At 44.8% G+C, this 22,547-nt stretch overlaps 1 protein-coding gene across 1 annotated transcript in view; it reads left to right on the top strand.

The window, feature by feature from the left end:
• Positions 1 to 5,820: 5,820 nt before the first annotated feature.
• LOC121546835 (uncharacterized protein C12orf56) overlaps positions 5,821 to 22,547 on the top strand; it is a 25,307-nt gene continuing 8,580 nt past the window's right edge. Inside the window, exons 1-7 of the mRNA XM_041858077.1 lie at positions 5,821 to 6,447; positions 8,185 to 8,362; positions 13,092 to 13,170; positions 21,070 to 21,508; positions 21,590 to 21,675; positions 21,948 to 22,092; positions 22,198 to 22,289. Coding sequence (XP_041714011.1) covers positions 6,190 to 6,447; positions 8,185 to 8,362; positions 13,092 to 13,170; positions 21,070 to 21,508; positions 21,590 to 21,675; positions 21,948 to 22,092; positions 22,198 to 22,289 — 1,277 coding nt within the window. The 5' untranslated portion in view covers positions 5,821 to 6,189. The remainder of the gene's footprint in view (positions 6,448 to 8,184; positions 8,363 to 13,091; positions 13,171 to 21,069; positions 21,509 to 21,589; positions 21,676 to 21,947; positions 22,093 to 22,197; positions 22,290 to 22,547) is intronic.

The following is a 22,547-nucleotide window of genomic DNA, read 5'->3' as shown; positions in this document are numbered from 1 at the left end:
AACCATTAACTGATTATTCCCGCAATATGTTTGTATGAAAAAATGGTTTCTACTTAAAAACTGATTAAAGAGATTTTTGTTTAGTTGAATGTAATGTTCTGAGAGTATTTTTGTCTCCACATGACCCCTATTTCCGTAGCAATGTGCCGTAGCCATCAACTGTCATCTCTGCGCTCTCCAGCAGGGGGAGACCTTTCACAGCCGATCACCCCCATAGGAAACGCTGACATGCTCTGAACCAGCGTTTCACTCTGTCCTGGGGACCCCAAAGTGTGCATGTTTTGGTTTTTGCCCTAGCACCACACACAGCTGATTCAGATAATCAAAGCTTGATGATGAATTGATTGTAGGAATCAGCTGTGTAGTGCTAGGCCAAAAAACAAAATGTGCACTCCTTGGGGTCCCCAGGACATAGTTTGAGAAACGATGTTCTGAACAATATTCTGTATAATGATGGGTGAAATGTGAACAGTAGCTATATCCATCAATAGGTCAATAAAGACAAAGGGAGATTATAAACATAGATATTACAACTATCAAAAAACTATGTTGGATTTAAGCTAAAGTATGTAGTTTGAACCTCACACTCAAACATCTCTGTCTGGCTAAGGTAGCTGATTTGGAAGGCACATGAGCAGGTTTGGTATTGGTCTTCACAAAGTTCGCTGCCTCAGTGTTATGAGATATTTTTGTCAGATGTTACTATGGTATACTGAAGTATAATTACAAGCATTCCATAAGTGTCAAAGGCTTTTATTGACAATTACATTAAGTTTAAGCAAAGAGTCAATATTTGCAGTGTTGATCCTTATTTTTCAAGACCTATGCAATCCGCCCTGGCATGCTGTCAATTAACTTCTGGGCCACATCCTGACTGATGGCAGCCCATTCTTGCATAATCAATGCTTGGAGTTTGTCAGAATTTGTGGGTTTTTGTTTGTCCACCTGCCTCTTGAGGATCGACCACAAGTTCTCAATGGGATTAAGGTCTGGGGAGTTTCCTGGCCATGGACCCAAAATGTCGATGTTTTGTTCCCCGAGCCACTTAGTTATCACTTTTGCCTTATGGCAAGGTGCTCCATCATGCTGGAAAAGTCATTGGTCATCACCAAACTGTTCTTGGATGGTTGGGAGAAGTTGCTCTCGGAGGATGTGTTGGTACCATTCTTTATTCATGGCTGTGTTCTTAGGCAAAATTGTGAGTGAGCCCACTCCCTTGGCTGAGAAGCAACCCCACACATGAATGGTCTCAGGATGCTTTACTGTTGGCATGACACAGGACTGATGGTAGCGCTCACCTTGTCTTCGCCGGAAAATGTGTTTTCCGGATGCCCCAAACAATCGGAAAGGGGATTCATCAGAGAAAATGACTTTACCCCAGTCCTCAGCAGTCCAATCCCTGTACCTTTTGCAGAATATCAGTCTGTCCCTGATGTTTTTCCTGGAGAGAAGTGGCTTCTTTGCTGCCATTCTTGACACGAGGCCATCCTCCAAAAGTCTTCGCCTCACTGTGCGTGCAGATGCACTCACACCTGCCTGCTGCCATTCCTGAGCAAGCTCTGCACTGGTGGTGCCCCGATCCCGCAGCTGAATCAACTTTAGGAGACGGTCCTGGCGCTTGCTGGACATTCTTGGGCGCCCTGACGCCTTCTTCACAACAATTGAACCTCTCTCCTTGAAGTTCTTGATGATCTGATAAATGGTTGATTTAGGTGCAAACTTACTAGCAGCAATATCCTTGCCTGTGAAGCCCTTTTTGTGCAAAACAATGATGACGGCACGTGTTTCCTAGCAGGTAACCATGGTTAACAGAGGAAGAACAATGATTTAAAGCACCACCCTCCTTTTAAAGCTTCCAGTCTGTTATTCTAACTCAGTCAGCATGACAGAGTGATCTCCAGCCTTGTCCTCGTCAACACTCTCACCTGTGTTAACGAGAGAATCACTGACATGATGGCAGCTGGTCCTTTTGTGGCAGGGCTGAAGTGCAGTGGAAATGTTTTTATGGGATTAAGTTAATTTTCTTTGCAATTAATTGCAATTCATCTGATCACTCTTCGTGACATTCTGGAGTATATGCAAATTGCCATCATCAAAACTGAGGCAGCAGACTTTGTGAAAATTAGTATTTGTGTCATTCTCAAAACTTTTGACCACGACTGTAGATGGTAGCCTTAACGACAGGTAGAGTTTACTTTAAAATGTCTCCAACAGGCAAATGCTATATCTCAATCTACCTATGAAGCATGAGAGACAGGACAAAGTTTGGTTTACTATTTGCATTGAAGCATGGAAAAATCACAAACCTGCTCATTTGGTTTCTGTTAATCAACACTAATGTTCTGTGTGTGTATGTGTGTGTGTGTGTGTCGCTCAGGAGATACAGTACCAGTAAAAAGATTGACACACCTACTCATTCAAGGGGTTTTCTTTATTTTTACTATTTTCTACATTGTAGAATAATAGTGAAGACATCAAAACTATGAAATAACACATATGGAATCATGTAGTAAGCAAAGAAGTGTTGAACAAATCAAAATATATTTTATATTTGAGATTCTTCAAATAACCACCCTTTGCCTTGATGACAGCTTTGCACACTCTTGGCATTCTCTCAACCAGCTTCATGAGGAATGCTTTTCCAACAGTCTTGAAGGAGTTCCCACATATGCTGAGCACTTGTTGGCTGCTTTTCCTTCACTCTGCGGTCCAACTCATCCCAAACCATCTCAATTGGATTGAGGTCAGGTGATTGTGGAGGCCAGGTCATCTGATGCAGCACTCCATCACTTTCCTTCTTGGTTAATAGCCCTTACACAGCCTGGAGGTGTGTTTTGGGTCATTGTCCTGTTGAAAAACAAATGATAGTCACACTAAGCGCAAACCAGATGGGATGGCGTATCGCTGCAGAATGCTGTGGTAGCCATGCTGGTTAAGTGTGCCTTGAATTCTAAATAAATCACAGACAGTGTCACCAGCGAAGCACCCCCACACACCTCCTCCTCCATGCTTCATGGTGGGAACCACACATGCGGGGATCATCCGTTCACCTACTCTACCTCTCACAAAGACATGGCAATTGGAACCAAAAATCTCAAATTTGGACTCATCAGACCAAAGGACAGATTTCCGCCGGTCTAATTTCCATTGCTCATGTTTCTTGGCCCAAGCAAGTCTCTTCCTCTTATTGGTGTCCTTTAGTAGTGGTTTCTTTGCAGCAATTTGACTATGAAGGCCTGATTCACACAGTCTACTATGAACTGTTGATGTTGAGATGTGTCTGTTACTTGAACTCTGTGAAGCATTTATTTGGGCTGCAATCTGAGGTGCAGTTAACTCTAATGAACTTATCCTCTGCAGCAGAGGTAACTCTGGGTCTTCCTTTCCCGTGGCGGTCCTAATGAGAACCAGTTTCATATAGCGCTTGATGGTTTTTGTGACTGCACTTGAAGAAACTTTCAAAGTTCTTGAAATGTTCCGTATTGACTGACTGTCATGTCTTAAAGTAATGATGGACTGCTTACTACATGATTCCATATGTGTTATTTCATAGTTTTGATGTCTTCACTATTATTCTACAATGTAGAAAATAGTAAAAATAAAGAAAAACCCTTGAATGAGTAGGTGTGTCCAAACTTTTGACTGGTAATGTCCATTAGGCTATACACACCTTAGAATTCTGGCCAGTGGTAGAGAGGAGTGATAGACCTGTGAAGCCTCTGCAGGAGATGAAGAGATAGAAGTGAGAAAATAATAATAATTTATTACACTTTTATAGCGCTTTTCATTACAATCTCAAAGCGCTTTAAGCAACAACATAATAAGACATGCTAATGCAATTTTGAAAAACAAATAGTTCATGGACGATTATGGCAGGCAGGGTAGTTCATTCATGGTTTGAGCAGTCAGCGCCGCCAGGAGGAAAGCTAGAGTAGAGGTAGTTCGGAGATGAAATGGAGGGGGGTCACATCCAGGGGGTTTCAGACTGGTCCAGAGCTATTTATCAGGGCACCCTGGCCCTTGCCGTCTCAGTAGTAGTCTCTGAAGACTCCATGGGTAGAACTCCCCCACTGCCGATGTGTAGCAGCACCCACCAGATAGAGAAGAAAGGAGGCTTGAGAGAGAGAGAGAGAGAGAGAGAGAGAGAGAGAGAGAGAGAGAGAGAGAGAGAGAGAGAGAGAGAGAGAGAGAGAGAGAGAGAGAGAGAGAGAGAGAGAGAGAGAGAGAGAGAGAGAGAGAGAGAGAGAGAGAGAGAGAGAGAGAGAGAGAGAGAGAGGGGGGGGGGGGGGGAGAGGAGAGAGAGAGAGAGAGAGAGAGAGAGAGAGAGAGACTCTAAGCTACTGAGAGGTGTTCAGCCACTGAGAGCAGGAGGATTGGCACAATGATGCTTGAAGCTACAGTTTTTTCCTGGCAAACTAGCCTCAACTCTTCTATTACTCCAACTATCCCGAGTGGCACAGTGGTCTAAGGCACTGCACAGTGCTTGAGGCATCACTACAGATCCCCTGGTTTGATTCCAGGCTGTATCACAACCGGCCGTGACTGGGGGTCCCATAGGGCGGCGCACAATTGGCCCAGCGTCGTCCGGGTTTGGCCGGTGTAGGCCGTCATTGTAAATATGAATTTGTTCTTAACGGACTTGCCTAATTAAATAAAGGTTAAATAAAAAAATCTCAACTACAACCGAAGAGGAACGACTAGATAGGATCCGATAGGAATGAAATTTTTTGACCTCAGAGAACATATGGATGGTGGTTGAGATTGTCATCATGTTGACTGGTCTTCTAGCCAACGCTGCTCTGCTGTGGCTGCAGCTGAAGGGAGGGAAGGCTTTGTCTGCATCTAAGGTCTGTCTGTCTACCGTCCCAGTCTCTCTGCGTCACCTGGTACTTAGTTTTGCACTAACTTTTTTTGAAGGTTTTGAAGGTTTTACTTGTGATGATCATGTTGTTTTACCCATAGAAATAGATTCTAAATAGATTATATTTATATGGTTTTACCTTTCCCAGATTGATACGCTTGTCGTATATGGCTCTGTAGTAGGTTAAAAATTACTAAATCGTGTACTGTGACTCTCAGGTTCTCAATGACTAACCTGTGTACTGTGATTGTGTGGTGCTAGTTGACTAACACCTGTAACTGTCTCAGATTCGGGGTCTGAACCTGGCTCTTCTGGACCTGCTCTACCTGCTCGTGAAAGCCCATACCCATCTACACCAACTTCATCAGCCGCCCAGGGACCCTCTTTTTCTGCAGGTGAAGCCATCACCCTCCTCAACCTGGTGGGCTGGCCAAACCTCCTGGCCTGCATGTGTGTGGAGCGCTACCCTGCTGCAGCCCAACCCGTCCTCTACCTGCATCTGGGGAAGTGGGAGTACTGGGTGGCCGTCTGCGGTCTGGTGGGTGCCATCACCCTGAGTCTGGTCATCGTCACGGGATTCACGGAACTCGATGACCTCCTCACATCGCTCGCCACTCTCATCTCCGTCCTCTTCCTGCTGAAGTTGGGCTGTCTAGGGAGTGTGGTCTGGGCGCAATTTTTTCAACTACTATTCACTACTATGCAAATAAAGTCAAATCTGCCCTTTCTCAAATGACAACTAATGAATTCTCTTTCTGCCACCTGTTTGTTCACACTGTCACTCACCCACCATATTTCTCTTCTCGATGAAAACCATTATTCTATCCGTTAGGTGGCGCTATATGACCACAATAATCAATTAACCATAGGAAGGAGTCCTAACTTTCGCTCTCACGTACCTGTAAATGCACTGATGTCAATAGCGGGGCCAATGCCCTCCTGTCCCTCTTCCCTGTGAGGTAACATTATACCTGAGGGCCGCTGCGGCTACACTGAGCTCTAAATACAGTAACGTAGGTAGGACAGAGGTGGCAGGCTGTCAACCAATCAGCGAAGGGCTTTATAAATGAAGCCTAGAACAACTCAGGATGAAGAGCGCTCCGGCGGTATGCAAGCGACGCTTTCTTAACGATCAAACCATGGATGTAATATCACCTAGGTTACTTTATCCCGTGGTGTGTAGCATTGCTATCGCAACTCACAGAGAGTGGAAGTAGGTCTAAAACTCTAGTGAACACAGATCAAGGAAAGCGCGTCTCTTCTCTCTGTTCGTGTTTCTCTGATGCCAGTGGCAGGTGAGCTCGGTTGGTGCCCGGGCCGTGCCCAATATGCCCATGGCTATGACGGGCGCAGGAGGCTTGCAGTGCAGGCGCAACTGTAAACTAGACTCCTTTCTCAAGAGGAACACCGAGCGCGGGGTGTATGAGCGGATCCGCGCCTATGAACCATGCGTGGTTGTCTCGGAGAGGGTGAATAAGGTGTTCATGCATGTAGTTCTCAGTGATGAGTGCGTGTACCTGGCCGAGTACCCGCCGCGCACCCTCACAACAGCGGTCGACTTCAGGCACATCCGAGACATCGAGCTGGTAAGGACTGTCTAGAGACTGGGCTAGAGTTATGATAGTGTTGGGACATAAATGCAATGTTGGAATATAGTGTAATGAAAACATTAAAAACTTTAGTGACTTGTACGACTTGCCTTTATGCATAATATCTATTTTTATTGGCCAAATGACAAACCATTCTTGTTTGACTTGACTTGTTTGATCACACACACACACACACATCCTCACTAATGGAATATTCAGATGGGGGTCTCACAGCACATGCACGCACACACACGCACAAACACACACACACACACACACACACACACACACACACACACACACACACACACACACACACACACACACACACACACACACACACACACACACACACACACACAGGAGTTATTCCTGATTCCTGATTATATACTGAACATAATGTATGTCATTTGACACATTCTCTAACTCTCTGTTATTTCTCTGTTTGACCTTTGTGTAATTAGTGTCCGGTCCTGTCTGTCCTCCCTACCAGCCTGGGCCTGGGCTAAGTATAGTGACAGGACGCTGTGCTGCTGATCCTGTCATGTTAAGCGCTATTTAACTGCTTATGGCAGACACGGTGGCTCTGATAGCCTGACCTATTGATAGCCTGGACAGAGGCAAGCGTGATAACCATGAACACAGGCTGAGGAGACCCGAAAGGACCTCACTACCACACAGTGTGAGGATCAGATCATATTAGACAGCAATGTAGCCTGAGTAGCAGTCTGTTTTGTGGTATTATTCCAAATCCTTATCACTCATTGGGCGAGATCGTTTTGCATTGTGCCCAGAGGGGGGAGATTACACTTCAGGACCAATAGAATGATTTTAAATGATCAAACTCCGCACAGCTGGGGCACCGGGCAATGCAAAATGAACTCGCCCATTGTCATGCCAAACATTTGCGTTTATAGCCCTCAGGCTAGAGAACATTGGCCCTTAGCTTCAAAATATTTTTATCAAGGAGAGGTGTTGTGCTATAAAAATGTGTGACTAATGTGTAAACATGTGGGAGAGAGCAGAAGCACATGGAAATTGGAATATAATACAATAATAGACAACATCTAGGTTATAGGTCAAGGGTTAGTGCCAGGAGTTTTTCCTCACCATAGCACTTCATCAGAAAAAAACTCTGGGCGCTGTACTTTTAGTGACTGTAGGCACAAAATAAGCTGGAAATGATATAAGGGTGGTAAATTAGTGTTACTACCAGGGCATTATCACCTTATGTCACTGTTTCCAGTTTACCAGTTTATCCCGTCTACAGGCAATGCTGTTCGATTTAGCTTACCCTGCCCCTTTCTCCCAGTATAGTCTCCCAGTACAGAAAAAGAGAGATAGAGTGTGCGTGTGCATGCCCATGTGTTTTTGTGTGTGGGTGTGTGTGTTTCCTTGTGTGTGTGTGTGTGTGTGACAGTCAGTCAGTAATCATAGTAAGCTGTTTCCTGTGGCAGAGCCAAGAGGAGCATAGCTTCAGTAAGCAAGTGCAGCTGGGAGACTGTCCCTATACTGTCTCCAGATATTGTTCCCAAATAGTGTCCTCATATACTTTCCCTAGAGACAGTTCAGATTCACAGACTGGTTCAGATTCACAGACTGATTCAGATTCAGATGTAGCCTACTGTCCTCGCATGTCATCACAGCTCCCAAGGACCTTACAGAAACATAAATGCTTAAACAAAGTTTTAATGAGTGATCACTTCTCTGATCACTTCTGTCACTGCTTTCCAGGTCAATGATCTACCAGAGTTCCTCAGTGGCCGGGACCGGGAGCGCTCGCAGCACATTCGTGTGGTCTACGCCACTTCAAAGCCTTCTGGGAAGAAAATTGGGCTGCTCAGAGGAGAACCTCGCCTTCCTCCCGTCCCCTCTCCTCGCCAACACTGGCCCATCTCCCCCTCCATGGAAGGTAAAGAACAACATATTTCTCTCTTTTCTTCTCTCTCTCTCTCTCTCTCTCTCTCTCTCGCTCTCTTTCTCTCTCTCTCTGCTCTCTCTCTCTTCTCTCTCTCTCTCTCTCTCTCTCTCTCTCTCTCTCTCTCTCTCTCTCTATCAGGGTATGACAGGATCAGATCCTCTTGAATTTGACTGTAACTTACAGGCAGCTCAGTTGCAAGTAAAATGTCATATAACAGTACACCTACTGTAATATACTTGGTAATGAGACACAGTACAATACCATACAATTTACTGTATTATACTGTAAAAAAGTAAACGCTACCGTAATCGGAAAGAATGGATGAATGAATGAAATTCATTGAGGGTAGAGGTTTGTATTTTGCTTTAGGGTCGTTCCATGCCATTTCAGCAAGCCATGACACCCAGAATCTCAGATTGTTCTGAAATCGCTTCTGTAGTTATAAATAAATAAGATTAGCATTCCTGCAACATTATTTTGTTGAAATATAATTTGATCTCTGAGAAATTAACCCTATACACTCGTGGGAATTGGCCTATATGGATAGGGGTAAATTGAAATGTTTCTTACAGAATAAATATGAAAAGCATAACCAATTGCATAGCAATTGAATTGAAGTTTGGTGTCACGATCGTTGAACGAAGTGGACCAAGGCGCAGCGTGATGAGCGAACATACTTTATTTAAAGAGAGTAAACACTCGAACAAAACAACAAACGATACGTGCAGTCCTACAGTTAAACACAACCAACACGGAACAAACCAAAAGGAACAAGATCCCACAAACACTAAGGGAAAACAGACTGTTTAAATATGGCTCCCAATCAGAGACAACCAGCAACAGCTGATACTCGTTGCCTCTGATTGGGAACCACTCTGGCCAACATAGAAATACAAGAACTAGACTGTGAACATAGAACAAAACACATAGAAACTACACACCCTGGCTCAACATATAGAGTCCCCAGAGCCAGGGTGTGACAGTACCCCCCCCCAAAGGCGCGGACTGCGACCGCGCCTCCACATAAACCAAACAGGGGAGGGCTGGGTGGGCATTCCTCCTCAAGGGCGGTTCCGGCTCGGGCTTGCCCACCACCTTCCAATAATCCCCCCGTAGCGCCCCTGGTCCGGTCTGGCCCCGCTGGCTGGAGCTGGACTGGACATCGTAGGAGCGGATTGCTTCAGCTCCGGTGTGGAGCAGCTGACCGGTACCTGACCAGGCACCGGTGACCCAGGCACGGGTTGTGCCGGACTGACGACGCACACCCCTGGCTTGGTGCGTGGAGCAGAAACGGGCCGGACCGGGCTGACGATGCGCACCCCTGGCTTGGTGCGTGGAGCAGCAACGGGCCGGACCGGGCTGACGATGCGCACCCCTGGCTTGGTGCGTGGAGCAGGAACGGGCCGGACCGGGCTGACGATGCGCACCCCTGGCTTGGTGCGTGGAGCAGCTACGGGCCGGACCGGGCTGACGATGCGCACCCCTGGCTTGGTGCGTGAAGCCGAACGGGCCGTACCGTGCTGACGATGCGCACCCCTGGCTTGGTGCGTGGAGCAGGAACGGGCCGGACCGGACTGACGACTCGCACCCCTGGCTTGGTGCGTGGAGCAGGAACGGGCCGGACCGGGCTGACGACGCACACCCCTGGCTTGGTGCGTGGAGCAGGAACGGGCCGGACCGGGCTGACGACGCGCACCCCTGGCTTGGTGCGTGGAGCCTGGAACGGGCCGGACCGGGCTGACGACTTGCACCCCTGGCTTGGTGCGTGGAGCAGGAACGGGCCGGACCGGGCTGACGACTCGCATCCCTGGCTTGGTGCGTGGAGCAGGAACAGTCCGGGCCGGGCTGGCGACGCGCACCGTAGGCTTGGTGCGAGTGGCAGGAACAGGCCAGGCCGGGCCGGGCTGGCGACGCGCACCGTAGGCTTGGTGCGAGTGGCAGGAACAGACCGGACCGTACTGGGGACACACACCACTGGCCCTACGCAGGGATCTGGAACGGGCCGGACCGGACTGGTAACACACCCCAGTACCTCTCGCCGTGCCTCTACACCTTCCTTCCCCTCTTTGACCAGTGGCCCCCGTAACCTGGCGGCCTCCTCTGCCAACCTCCCAATTCGCCCTGTGGCAGCCTCCTGCTGCCCAGTCGCCCATGCCGTGTGCCCCCCCCTAAAAATTTTTTGGGGTTGCCTCTCGTCCGTCCGACGACGACACTGTTGACGCCGTTGCTCCTCTCTCGCCAGGGCCTTAATCTTAGCCCATGGCCCTTTTCCCCCGAGCATGTCCTCCCAGGACCACACTTTGCCCACCTGGGCCATCGCCAACCTCTCCAGCTCCTTTCCCGGCGCTTCCTCCCATGTCCAGGCTGCCTGCTCCTGGACACGCTGCTTGGTCCTGGTATGGTGGGATCTTCTGTCACGATCGTTGAACGAAGTGGACCAAGGCGCAGCGTGATGAGCGAACATACTTTATTTAAAGAGAGTAAACACTCGAACAAAACAACAAACGATACGTGCAGTCCTACAGTTAAACACAACCAACACGGAACAAACCAAAAGGAACAAGATCCCACAAACACTAAGGGAAAACAGACTGTTTAAATATGGCTCCCAATCAGAGACAACCAGCAACAGCTGACACTCGTTGCCTCTGATTGGGAACCACTCTGGCCAACATAGAAATACAAGAACTAGACTGTGAACATAGAACAAAACACATAGAAACTACACACCCTGGCTCAACATATAGAGTCCCCAGAGCCAGGGTGTGACATTTGGAGATAATGGGAAAATGATTAGACCAAATGTAGTACACAACAGTTCACCTGACACAAGACTGAATCCAACCATTACACTGTTGATTTTATGTACATTTTACATTCACTGTACTTTTCGCCTCATTTGTTGATAACGAAATCTAAAAATACTCTGGATACATTCAGTGACATAATACTTTTTCTGGGAAATGTGGGGTATGTGCAACATAAGACAAGAAAATGACAAGGATTTGAGTGAGAGGACTAACTGGTGTCTCCAAGTGGCCACACAGCTCTCCAAAGTGTGCACAGTTCCTAAGAGTCTTCAACTTGAGTTCTCCTAACTGTGCCGTTGAGGAACTAGAGCAAGCACACTTTTAGTTGTTTTGTTTGGAACACAAACCTGCATCCCCGCCATCACTCAATTACTGTTGTCGTTTACGCAATCCAAAAACGGTGGCCATAATTTGAAAGCTTGTTCTATTGCCAACATGACTAGCTAAGTTCTAAAATACGAACTTACAGTGTTAAGCTTTCACAAGGCAATTCAGAAAAACCAATCATAATTTTGTTGTCATGATGAGTTTATTCAGGTGTGTGTACTGCACCAATTTTTTTTCACAAGAAACAAACATAGGCTCATTCTGTTCAGAACAACCCAGGGTATGATGATATGTCATCTTGTAACTGTACATCAAACATAGTGATCATAAATGTTGACATTGTATATGACATTTGGAAATGTGAAGTGCACATTTGGACTCGCGGGGGTTTGGCTTGCTTGTATGACATCAAAGCGGTATTTATCATAATCCTCAATGTCTCATCTTTCAAAATACACAGAGTCCTCCAAATTTAGTCCTGAATGAATTCATTGTGAAACTGTACTGTAACTACCTTGGATTCTGTGTTGGAGAGGGGGTATGCTCAGAGTTTGTTAAACAGTTCTGTATCTTTGAACCAAAACTGTTCTAGTAACTGGGGGGTCTTGAAACTGGCTTCAAATTATTCCTGTGGCCCTGGGGGTTTCACCAGGCAGTTCTGGTCCTGCAGAGGAAGGAAGGACACACCTGGAAGCCCGTGACCCGTAGGTCAATGGAGGGACACCCCTGTGGTCTGCTCGCACCAGGCATAGGTTGGTGTCTTTGGTCCTTCCTCCTCGCTGCTGGTTCTGGTGGTGATGCTGTTTGGTCTGCTCCGGGTGGTTGGCGGTATGCTGGTCCTGGTCTGGTTGGTGTTGGCCTAAGGAGGGCAGCTGGGGAAAAAAGAAAAGCGGGGAGGAGGGCCACAGACCTAGGGTAGAGGGAGTAAGGCTCGCCTCGGCAGCACTCTACTCGCCTCAAGGCCTACAGTCCGTCATCTCCTCCTCAGGCAGCTGCTCTGTTGCTCATTCTGGATGCTGGGGGGTGGTTCCAGGTGGTCGGGCCACGGTCAAGCCACTGTTACCCTTCCGTCTTCCCCAGTCCTTCAGGCATTTCCGCTGGACCAGAAAAGCAGCACCAGCCATGGTCAAGCCACTGTTACTGCCTCCTGGTCCGTCCATTGAAAAGGATAGAAGAGGCCTCCCGAGTGGCGCTGCGGTCTAAGGCACTGCATCATAGTGCTTGAGGCGTCACTACAGACCCGGGTTCGATCCCAGGTTGTGTTGCAGCCGGCTGCGACCGGTAGACCCGTGAGGCGATGCACAATTGGCCCAGCATCTGCCTTCCTCTTTCTTTTTCAGTCCACCTTCCTCTCTCTCTCTCTCATTCTGCCCATTCTGCAACTGTTTCCCAGTTAAATATAAATTACCGGGTCTCATAAATGTTAGGGCTTCCAATTACATAGAGTGCTCTCATAAACCTCTCTATATCCTTCTCCCCTGTCTCTGTCTCTCTGTCCCCCTCACTCTTCCCCTACTCCTTTCTCCTCCCACTGCGCTCTCTCTCTCTCTCACACACCTCTCTCCCCCTCTTTCTCTCTCCAGGTATTGGTGGTACTCTCCTGTCAACCCGCTCAGAACCCCCAGATAGAGACGGGTGGAACGTCTCACCTGTCCCCATGAGGTGAGACCTGCTCTCCATTCCCATTTAACAGCCAGGATGCTCTTCAGCCCCATTCAGTCCCATTCAGTCCCCTGCCTTACCGTCCCCTTTGAAATGGCCTTATCTCTGTCTTCCAGGCTGACCCTGGCTATAGGGCCTTTTCCACATTATACAGAGAGAACCCATCATCCTACTGTTAGAGGAGACAGTCAGTCTGTCAAGAAGCAGAACTGAATACACCTTTTTGCAATTACGCTTTTGTCCTGAATACAAAGCATTATGTTTGGGGAAAATCCAACACAACACATCACTGAGTACCACTCTTCATATTTTCAAGCATGGTGGTGGCTGCATCATGTTATGGTTATGCTTGTCATCGGCAAGGACTAGGTAGTTTTTTGAAATTAAAATAAATGGAATAGAGCTAAGCATAGGCAAAATCCTAGAGGAAAATATGGTTCAGTCTGCTTTCCAACAGACACTGGGAAACAAATTCACCTTTCAGCAGGACAATAACCTAAAACACAAGGTCAAATATACACTGGAGTTGCTTATCAAGACGACATCGAATGTTCCTGAGTGGCCTAGTTACAGTTTTAACTTAAATCAGCTTGAAAATCTATGGCAAGACTTGAAAATGGTTGTCTAGCAATGATCAACAGCCAACTTGACAGAGCTTGAAGAATTTAAAAAAGAATAATGGGCAAATATTGTACAATCCAGGTATGCCATTCATGCTCTTAGAGACTTACCCCAAAACACTCACAGCTGTAATCGCTGCCAAAGGTGATTCTAACATGTATTGACTCAGGGGGTTGAATACTTATCTAATCAAGATATATTAGTGTTTTATGTTCATTTAATTTAAATTGTTCAAATGTTCTTCCACTTTTACATTACAGAGTATTGTGTGTGGATCATTGACAAAAAAGGACAATTAAATAAAATGTATCCCACTTTGTAACATAACTAAATGTATAAAAAGTCAAGGGGTGAGAATACTTTCTAAAGGCACTGTATGTTCGGTGGTTAGCCTGCTGCCGTTCTCTTGTGGATGGGTGTGTCTCTGTATGTAGCACCAGTTGCTTAGGAACTGGATCAATATTTCAAGATTGTTATGCCAACAATCTAGCAGCAGCTGTCTGTTGTCCTATAATTGTGAGAAGTTAATAATCATTATAATTAAAGTCACTTTACATGGACAGGTAATCAGGAAGTTAAAAAAATAAGCAATAAAATCACACATTAAAATAAGTAAGTATATAAAAGTACACTAAACATAAGAATATACTAACCAGGGAAAACACTAAACATGATAACAGACTAATCTGGGAAGTGAACTAGACTAGGGATAAAAGCTAAGACAACAGTGAATCCGGGTAAGCCTGTGTGAAGAGGTGTGTCTTATCTGTTTCAGATATGCTCTCTGACATTCCCCTCTCTCTCCCTCTCTCTCTCTCTCTCCTATCCTTGCTGAAGGACAAAAGCTGTGTTTTACAGGGATGGGTGACAGTATTAGGTTGTCCTCTCAGGTCTGTCTCCCTGACTCCCATTGCAGGGGAATGTAGGGGGCTTGGAGAGGGGGAGTATAGGGTGGAGATATTGTTGGAGGTTTTGAAGGAGTTGGAGCAGGGATAGAGGCCAGGTTGGTCCTGCAGGGTGTAATGTGAGTGTGGCTGCTAAGAGGAGGCAGGCTACTTCAGGCTCTCCAGGCTGCTTGCTACAGGCTGCTTGGTGGGGTGCTCAGGGTGCTCATGTGGCTCATAACTGTTTAATGTGCACCGGAGGAGAGAGTAGAGAGTTTCAGATCAGGTTCTCAGCTTTTACACATGCTCAACAATTTAGGTCATACATGCATAACACAAAATACGTCACATTCAGGTACAGATACACATTTAAAGGCCAGCATCCACAACATACAGTACAGACGCATACTGTATACACAAATAGAGAGAAATAATATGAACTATATCAACATTCAGCACAGCCACACACACATCCAGTGATTCTCAAATCAAATCCAATTTTATTGGTCACATGCACCGAATACAACAGGTGTAGACTTTACTGTGAAATGCTTACTTACGAGCCCATTCCCAACAATGTGGATGTAGGCGTGTGTGTGTGTGTGTGTGTGTCTAAAATTAACATAACAGACAAGCAGATCCTAAGTGCTTAGAAATGGGAGGAAGTGGGTGAGGTACTCTGACGTCATTTACCCGTTGCTAGGGTACAAAAAACCCTACTAGTGCAGTAAAACACCTACTAAAAGGTGCTGTTTGTCTGAGCAGTGTGTGTTTGTTCATTTGTGTGTGTGTGTCCATGCACATGTGAGTGCTCTCTCCCTGTCCTTGATCCACAGAGGACAACCAGAACCAGTGTGCATGTGGAATGGTCTCTTATGTGTCCTAACTAGCTCAGTGCATAAACGTCTTCCTGTGCCTCTGGGTGTCTCCATCTAACTCTGGGAAGGTCTCTGTCACACACACTGTCCCCTGGGAGGTCATTAACACACACACATCCGCTGAGCTGTGAGACAGTCTCTGAACAGTGTCAGTAATCATCAGAAGAGGTAACAGCCATGAAGGAGCAGCTATCAGCTATGAACTGATACGCAAAACGACACCGCATTCAAAACTTAGAATCTTTCAATTTAAATTATTATATAAAATTCTTGCTACCAATATAATGTTATTTATATGGGGGATACAATCTTCCCAGCTCTGCAGATTTTGCTGCGAAGAGACAGAATCATTAGATCATTTGTTTTGGTACTGTCCATTTGTAGCTTGTTTTTGGACACAGGTCCAGGAATGGCTAAAGGATTGCAATATTTACCTGGAGCTAACCTTGCAGATAGCATTACTGGGTGATCTGAAAAGTCATAGTCAATCGATCAATAACATAATAATACTTTTAGCAAAAATGTTTATTTTCAATTCACAATCTGTAGAAACAATGAGAATAGAAAGGTTCAGAACTTTTGTAAAACATCACAGTACGGTTGAAATATATATGGCAAATAGAAATCCTATATGGATGATGTTAAAAGATAGATGGGAGGTGTTGAATGGAATTGAAGGATGGGACTAATAACAACTAACAACAAATAATAACAAGATGACTAATAATATAAGCATACTGTAAGCATACTTAATAAGTATATAGGTTGTAGGTTGGGAGCTTTTGTGAAAGAGCACCGTTAGAAAGATATGGCATATAGAAGCAAACCGGATGGACATCATGAAAATGATCGGACAGGTTGAGAGTAGAGGAAGTTCAGGAGAAAAAACAAACAAAATATAATTATTGTAAAATTGACTGTGTCCATAAAATGTAGATAGTCGGTATAAGCTGGGAGTAGAGGCCTAAGCATTGTTGTTCACTAGTTTACTCCATGTAGGGAAAGGGTGGTGGGGTTGGAAAGTAATAAAGGGGAATATATATATATTTTTAAAGGATATGTATGTGTATGTATATGTGTATATATATATATATATATATATCTCTAAAAATATGTGTGTATGTATGTGTGTATGTATATATATATATATATATATATATATATATATATATATGGGGGATTGGAAGTGATGCAGACAATTACATTGATGGAAGTTACAATCTATCTGCAATATTAAGCTGATCTAGTTGATGGAAGTTAAAGGCAAGGAAGTCTTAGTAGACTATGTGTGTCACTACACATGATGCCCCAAGCCTACACTGTAAAACATTTCCCGTAAAATGTACAGTAACTTACTGGCAGCAATTGGCCAGCCAGTATGTTACTGTAATTCATTTTACAGTACAGCTACTGTAATCAATTTTATGTTACCGAAAGTTTTACTGTAATCTAATTTACAGTTTATTACTGGAATTACCCATGCAGTGATATATTACCCAGTGTTCTTTGCAAGTTTTCATTTAGGTCATTTAGTGGGCGCTCTTGTCCTTAGAAACGTACAATCACTGCATTCAACCAAGGTTGATACAAAAATAACATACAGTACCAGTCAAAAGTTTGGACACACCTACTCATTCAAGAGGTTTTCTTTATTTTTACTATTTTCTACATTGTAGAATAGTAGTGAAGACATCAAAACTATGAAATAATACATATGGTATCATGTAGTAACCAAAAAAGTGTTAAACAAATCAAAATATATTTTATGTTTTAGATACTTCAAAGTAGCCACAGCTTTGCACACACTTGGCATTCTCTCAACCAGCTTCATGAGGTGGTCAACTGGAATGCATTTCAATTAACAGGTGTGCCTTCTTAAAAGTTAATTTGTGGAATTTCTTTCCTCCTTAATGCGTTTGAGCCAATCAGTTGTGTTGTGACAAGGTAGGGGGCGTATACAGAAGATAGCTCTATTTGGTAAAAGACCAAGTCCATATTATGGCAAGAACAGCTCAAATAAGCAAAGAGAAACGACAGTCCATCATTACTTTAAGACATGAAGGTCAGTCAATACGGAACGTTTCAAGAACTTTGAACGTTTCTTCAAGTGCAGTCGCAAAAACCATCAAGCGCTATGATGAAACTGGCTTTCATGAGGACCGCCACAGGAATGGAAGACCCAGAGTTACCTCTGCTGCAGAGGATAAGTTCATTAGAGTTACCAGCCTCAGGAATTGCAGCCCAAATAAATGCTTCACATAGTTCAAGTAACAGACACATCTCAACATCAACTGTTCAGAGGAGACTGTGTGAATCAGACCTTCATGGTCGAATTGCTGCAAAGAAACAACTACTAAAGGTCACCAATAAGAAGAAGAGAATTGCTTGGGGCAAGAAACACGAGCAATGGACATTAGACCGGTGGAAATTTGTCCTTTGGTCTGGAGTCCAAATTTGAGATTTTTGGTTCCAATCGCCGTGGCTTTGTGAGATGCGGTGTGGGTGAACGGATGATCTCCGCATGTGTATTTTCCATCATAAAGTATGGAGGAGGAGGTGTTATGGTGTGGGGGTGCTTTGCTGGTGACACTGTCTGTGATTTATTTAGAATTCAAGGCACACTTTTAAGCAGCATGGCTACTACAGCATTCTGCAGCGATACGCCATCCCATCTGGTTTGGGCTTAGTGGGACTATCATTTGTTATTCAACAGGACAATGACCCAACACACCTCCAGGCTGTGTAAGGGCTATTTTACCAAGAAAGGAGAGTGATGTAGTGCTGCATCAGATGACCTGGCCTCCACAATCCCCTGACCTCAACCCAATTAAGATGGTATGGGATGAGTCGGATGGAAGAGTGAAGGAAAAGCAGCCAACAAGTGCTCAGCATATGTGGGAAGTCCTTCAAGACTGTTGGAAAAGCATTCCAGGTGAAGCTGGTTGAGAGAATGCCAAGAGTGTGCAAAGCTGTCATCAAGGCAAAGGGTGGCTATTTGAAGAATCTCAAATACAATTTTGATTTGTTTAACACTTTCTTGGTTACTACATGATTCCATATGTGTTATTTCATAGTTTTGATGTCTTCACTATTATTCTACAATGTAGAAAATAGTGAAAAATAAAGAAACTCTTGAATGAGTAGGTGTGTCCAAACCTTTGACTGGTACTGTATATCACAGTCATAGCAAGTAAAAAAAAATCTGCAATCGTTACTGAAAATGTTGTTGTAGTTAAGGATACATTGGTCGTCAAAATAATAATAATCATGATATATCTCTGACTATCTCTTGATCGCGACAATATATTGCTGACATATTCACGGTAACTTCATGCCAGAGCAATGAAACAGAGTACAATACAGTAAAAGTGACTATTAAACTGTTAGAAAATTCTTAATACAATATTTAACTGTAATTACAAGGGATTAGAGCAAGCAGGTTGGCTGTAGACATTTGCATATTATAGCATATTAATGGATATTAGCTGTTATATCACTTGCACTTCTAGAGGCCTAAACAAAGGCTTCCAAACTGGCCGGGATGACAGGGAAAACAGATAAAATGGACATGGATAAATATTCAACCATTAAAAGGTTTAAGACCAGCTACCACTTTGATCTCTTCGCTATATACATTTAATTGTTAGGGAACTTCTACCACATATCACTTAAATTGGTACGATGCTCTCACTAACAGGTGCAACAAATACTGCCACTTACAAGGCATGCCTAAAATATGCTAATGAGCCAGTGATTCTTTCTCCTCCCACAATATTTCTCCACAATGCTCCATCATTTACAGTATGCTGCAGTAGATATATATAGCAAAACAGCAATACAGTACTATATTGTTGAATTGTATTGAAAATATAATCAGAAATTGCTAATAGTGTATATTTAATTACATAATTATTCAAGCATACCAAGTGATATTTGATGTTTTATATCACTTGCACTTTAGGCCTTAACAAAGGCTTCTAAACTGACAGTGACTACAGGGCAAAACAGACCAAAATGACGTTTATAGCCACTCAACCATTAAAGATTTGAGACTGGCTGCCACTCTGATCTGTCCCTTAAATGTAATTGTTAGGGAACCACTACCACATATCACTTAAATTGGTACAGCACTCTCACTAACGGGTGCAACAAATATAGCCCCTTACAGTACAAGCCTCAAAATAAGTTAATGCATACAAACTAGTATTCAAAAGGTTTTTGGCACTCCAAAAATGCAGTATGGTACTGTGTTCTGAATTACAGTAAATTACTGGCAGCAATTTGCCAGTAAGTTACTGTAGAGTTTCAGGACAAGGTTTGTAGAATTCCTAAAATACAGTATATTACCGTATTCTGTGGGGTACAGCATTCTCACTCACGGGTGCAACAAATATAGCCTCATACAAGGCACACCTTAAAATATGTTAATGAGCCAGAGACTCTTTCCCTGCCCACAACATTTTCCCACAATGCACCACAATTAATACTGTAAAACTCATTTACGGTATTTTACTGTGCATTTGATAGTGTATTACTGTTGAAATTACAGAAAGGTCTTAGTGTGCTGTAAAACAAATGTACTGTATTTTACTGTGCGTTCTGCGATAATCTACTGTATTCAGTTTATACAGTATCATACTGTTGATTAATACTGTAAGTTACTGATAAAATTACAAAAACGGCTAACAGTGTATTGTAGCACTCAGACAAAGGAACCAAATACAGATGCAATGCAGAAAATGTAAAGCGTGTACAGTATTTGAGGTTTAAAAAGGCTCCTGAAGGCCTCCAGAGTGGCGCAGCAGTCTAAGGCACTGCATCGCTCCTGAAGTTTGTAATTTCCATTTTGAAATTTCAGACTTGATTTTCCCTTACAAAAAATGTATTAACCCCTACAAAAATGTCCATTAATTATAAAACACATAATAATAAAAATGTCCTGTTGCTGCAGGATAATTTGCCTGCGGTAGCAAACTGGCTCAAATGAAGATCCTACTGTATAGACACAGGCTCTTTAAATAATTGGGTTTTCCTCTAAGGATCATGACAGTAAATCTCCACATGGAAAGATATCCACATGGAAAGAAACCCTCCTCTATCTCTTCCTCCTCCTCTCAGTGGGGATTTCGAAAAGAGTTGAAGGAATGAGAGGAGAAGGGAGGGAGAAGAGAGAGAAGAAGTGAAGGGCAGATAGATAGAGAGAGAGAGAGAGAGAGAGAGAGAGACAGGCTTACTGAGTGAGTGACCTTGTCAAGGTTCCAGGTCAGGATTAGATAGCTGTTTCTCTGTGCCAGGGGAATATCCTCCCTCCTCACTGCCCTCTCTCTCTGCCCCCTGGTGGGCTATCACAGCATACCCTTGTTGTCCTGCCACGAGCCACGATGTTACCAAAGTTCAGCTTACTCTGAGTTGTGTAATGTGGTTCAAATTGTGTGTGTGTTTGACTAGGTAAGGTGTGTGTGTGGGTGTGTTTCTGACACAGTCACACTGACTGTACCATCGCTCTGTCTCCCCAGTAGGAACAGGGAGGAGGAGGAGGAGGAAGAGGAGGTGCTCAGGCTGAAGACCACACGCTCAGCCTCCTGCCCTAACCCTGAAACCCTTGGTCAGAGACAGGGTCTAAGACTGACCCAGCCTCGCCCTCTACCCAACCCAATTTCCCCAGCCCTCTCCCTCCACTCCCCCCGTTCCCCCCTGTCACCCGTCTCTCCCTCTCTCTCTCCCTCCCCCCCGTGTGACCGGACCCAGAGACCCCCGGAGGCCCCTTTGGTGCCCAGGAGGAGAGGCTCAGTGCTAGCTCGCCTCCTGAAGAGAGAGAGGGTGGTCAGAGAGAGGGATGGAGAGAAGGATGAAGAGGAGGGAGGAGAGAGAGAGGCGGAGCTGCATCTGTACGCTGTGTCACCTACGTCTCGGATCTACCTGCACCTGCAAAGCTCCTGGAACAGTTACATTATAGTGAGTCATTCCCTGTGTGTGTGTGTGTGTGTGTGTGTGTGTTATAATGTTGTAATAACGTGTATGTTGTTTTTTCTCCAGAGGTCGACGTTGCTGTTGGACCCCCTCTACAGAAGGAGATGCAATGTCATGTTGAACACCTCCCCACAGAAACAACCCCCCATTAGGTACTTTCAAATACTGTTCCCCGTTCAGATGCTGTTGCTGTTCCCATCAGGGTCATGTTCAGTTGACACAAAACGGAAGGAAACTGATCAAAATGGGGAGGTACTACCTGAACTTGTCCATTAAGAAATGCTTGTTTTGTTGCCCTAATGAACACAACCCTGATTCTGTTCCTCCATCAGATACTGTTCCCCAGTTGATAGTTTCCCATCTTTAGATACTGTTTCAACATATTGTTCCATGGTCATTCATTCACTCCCCTGTCGGTGTGTAGTTGGGAGCGTACAGCCCACCTGTTCCGCCAGCTGAGTGGTGAGTTGCTTCAGGAGGGCATCAGTCTGGAAGGCATATATCTGCTCCTTCAAGAGCTCCGCACCGCAGCACACCGCAGCATCACCCTAAGGAAACTCTTCTGGAGGGTGAGATCACATCGATATTTGTGTGTGTGTGTGTGTTTGTTTCTGTGACTGTGTGTGTACAGCTTTCTCCATACATAACTGTGTGTGTATGTGTGTGTGTGTTAGTCCAATGACATGTTTCCGTTCCTGGTGCGGATGCTGGAAGACTCCCTGCAGAGCTGTCAGAGGCCGGAGACCAACACAGCAGACAGCCTACTGTGAGTGACACTGCGTGTGTGTGTGTGTGTGTGTGTGTGTGTGTGTGTAGCACAAAGCTGACAGCCTACTTTGAGTGACTACAGGGATCCTGGGTTAACACCTGGTTAAGACTACCTCTTATCTTTTATAACATCACCACAATCACTTGAACAGATTAAGTAGAGTACCACTGTGAAACACCTGAGTGTGGATTAACTAAGGAACCCCCCTGGGTTTTCTTTGGGGGTTTTAAGCAGCTTTGTCTTTATGCAACTAGA

This window comes from Coregonus clupeaformis, chromosome 30 (assembly GCF_020615455.1).
Source record: "Coregonus clupeaformis isolate EN_2021a chromosome 30, ASM2061545v1, whole genome shotgun sequence".
Classification (NCBI taxonomy): domain Eukaryota; kingdom Metazoa; phylum Chordata; class Actinopteri; order Salmoniformes; family Salmonidae; genus Coregonus; species Coregonus clupeaformis.
This window is presented reverse-complemented; position numbering and strand designations above follow the sequence as displayed.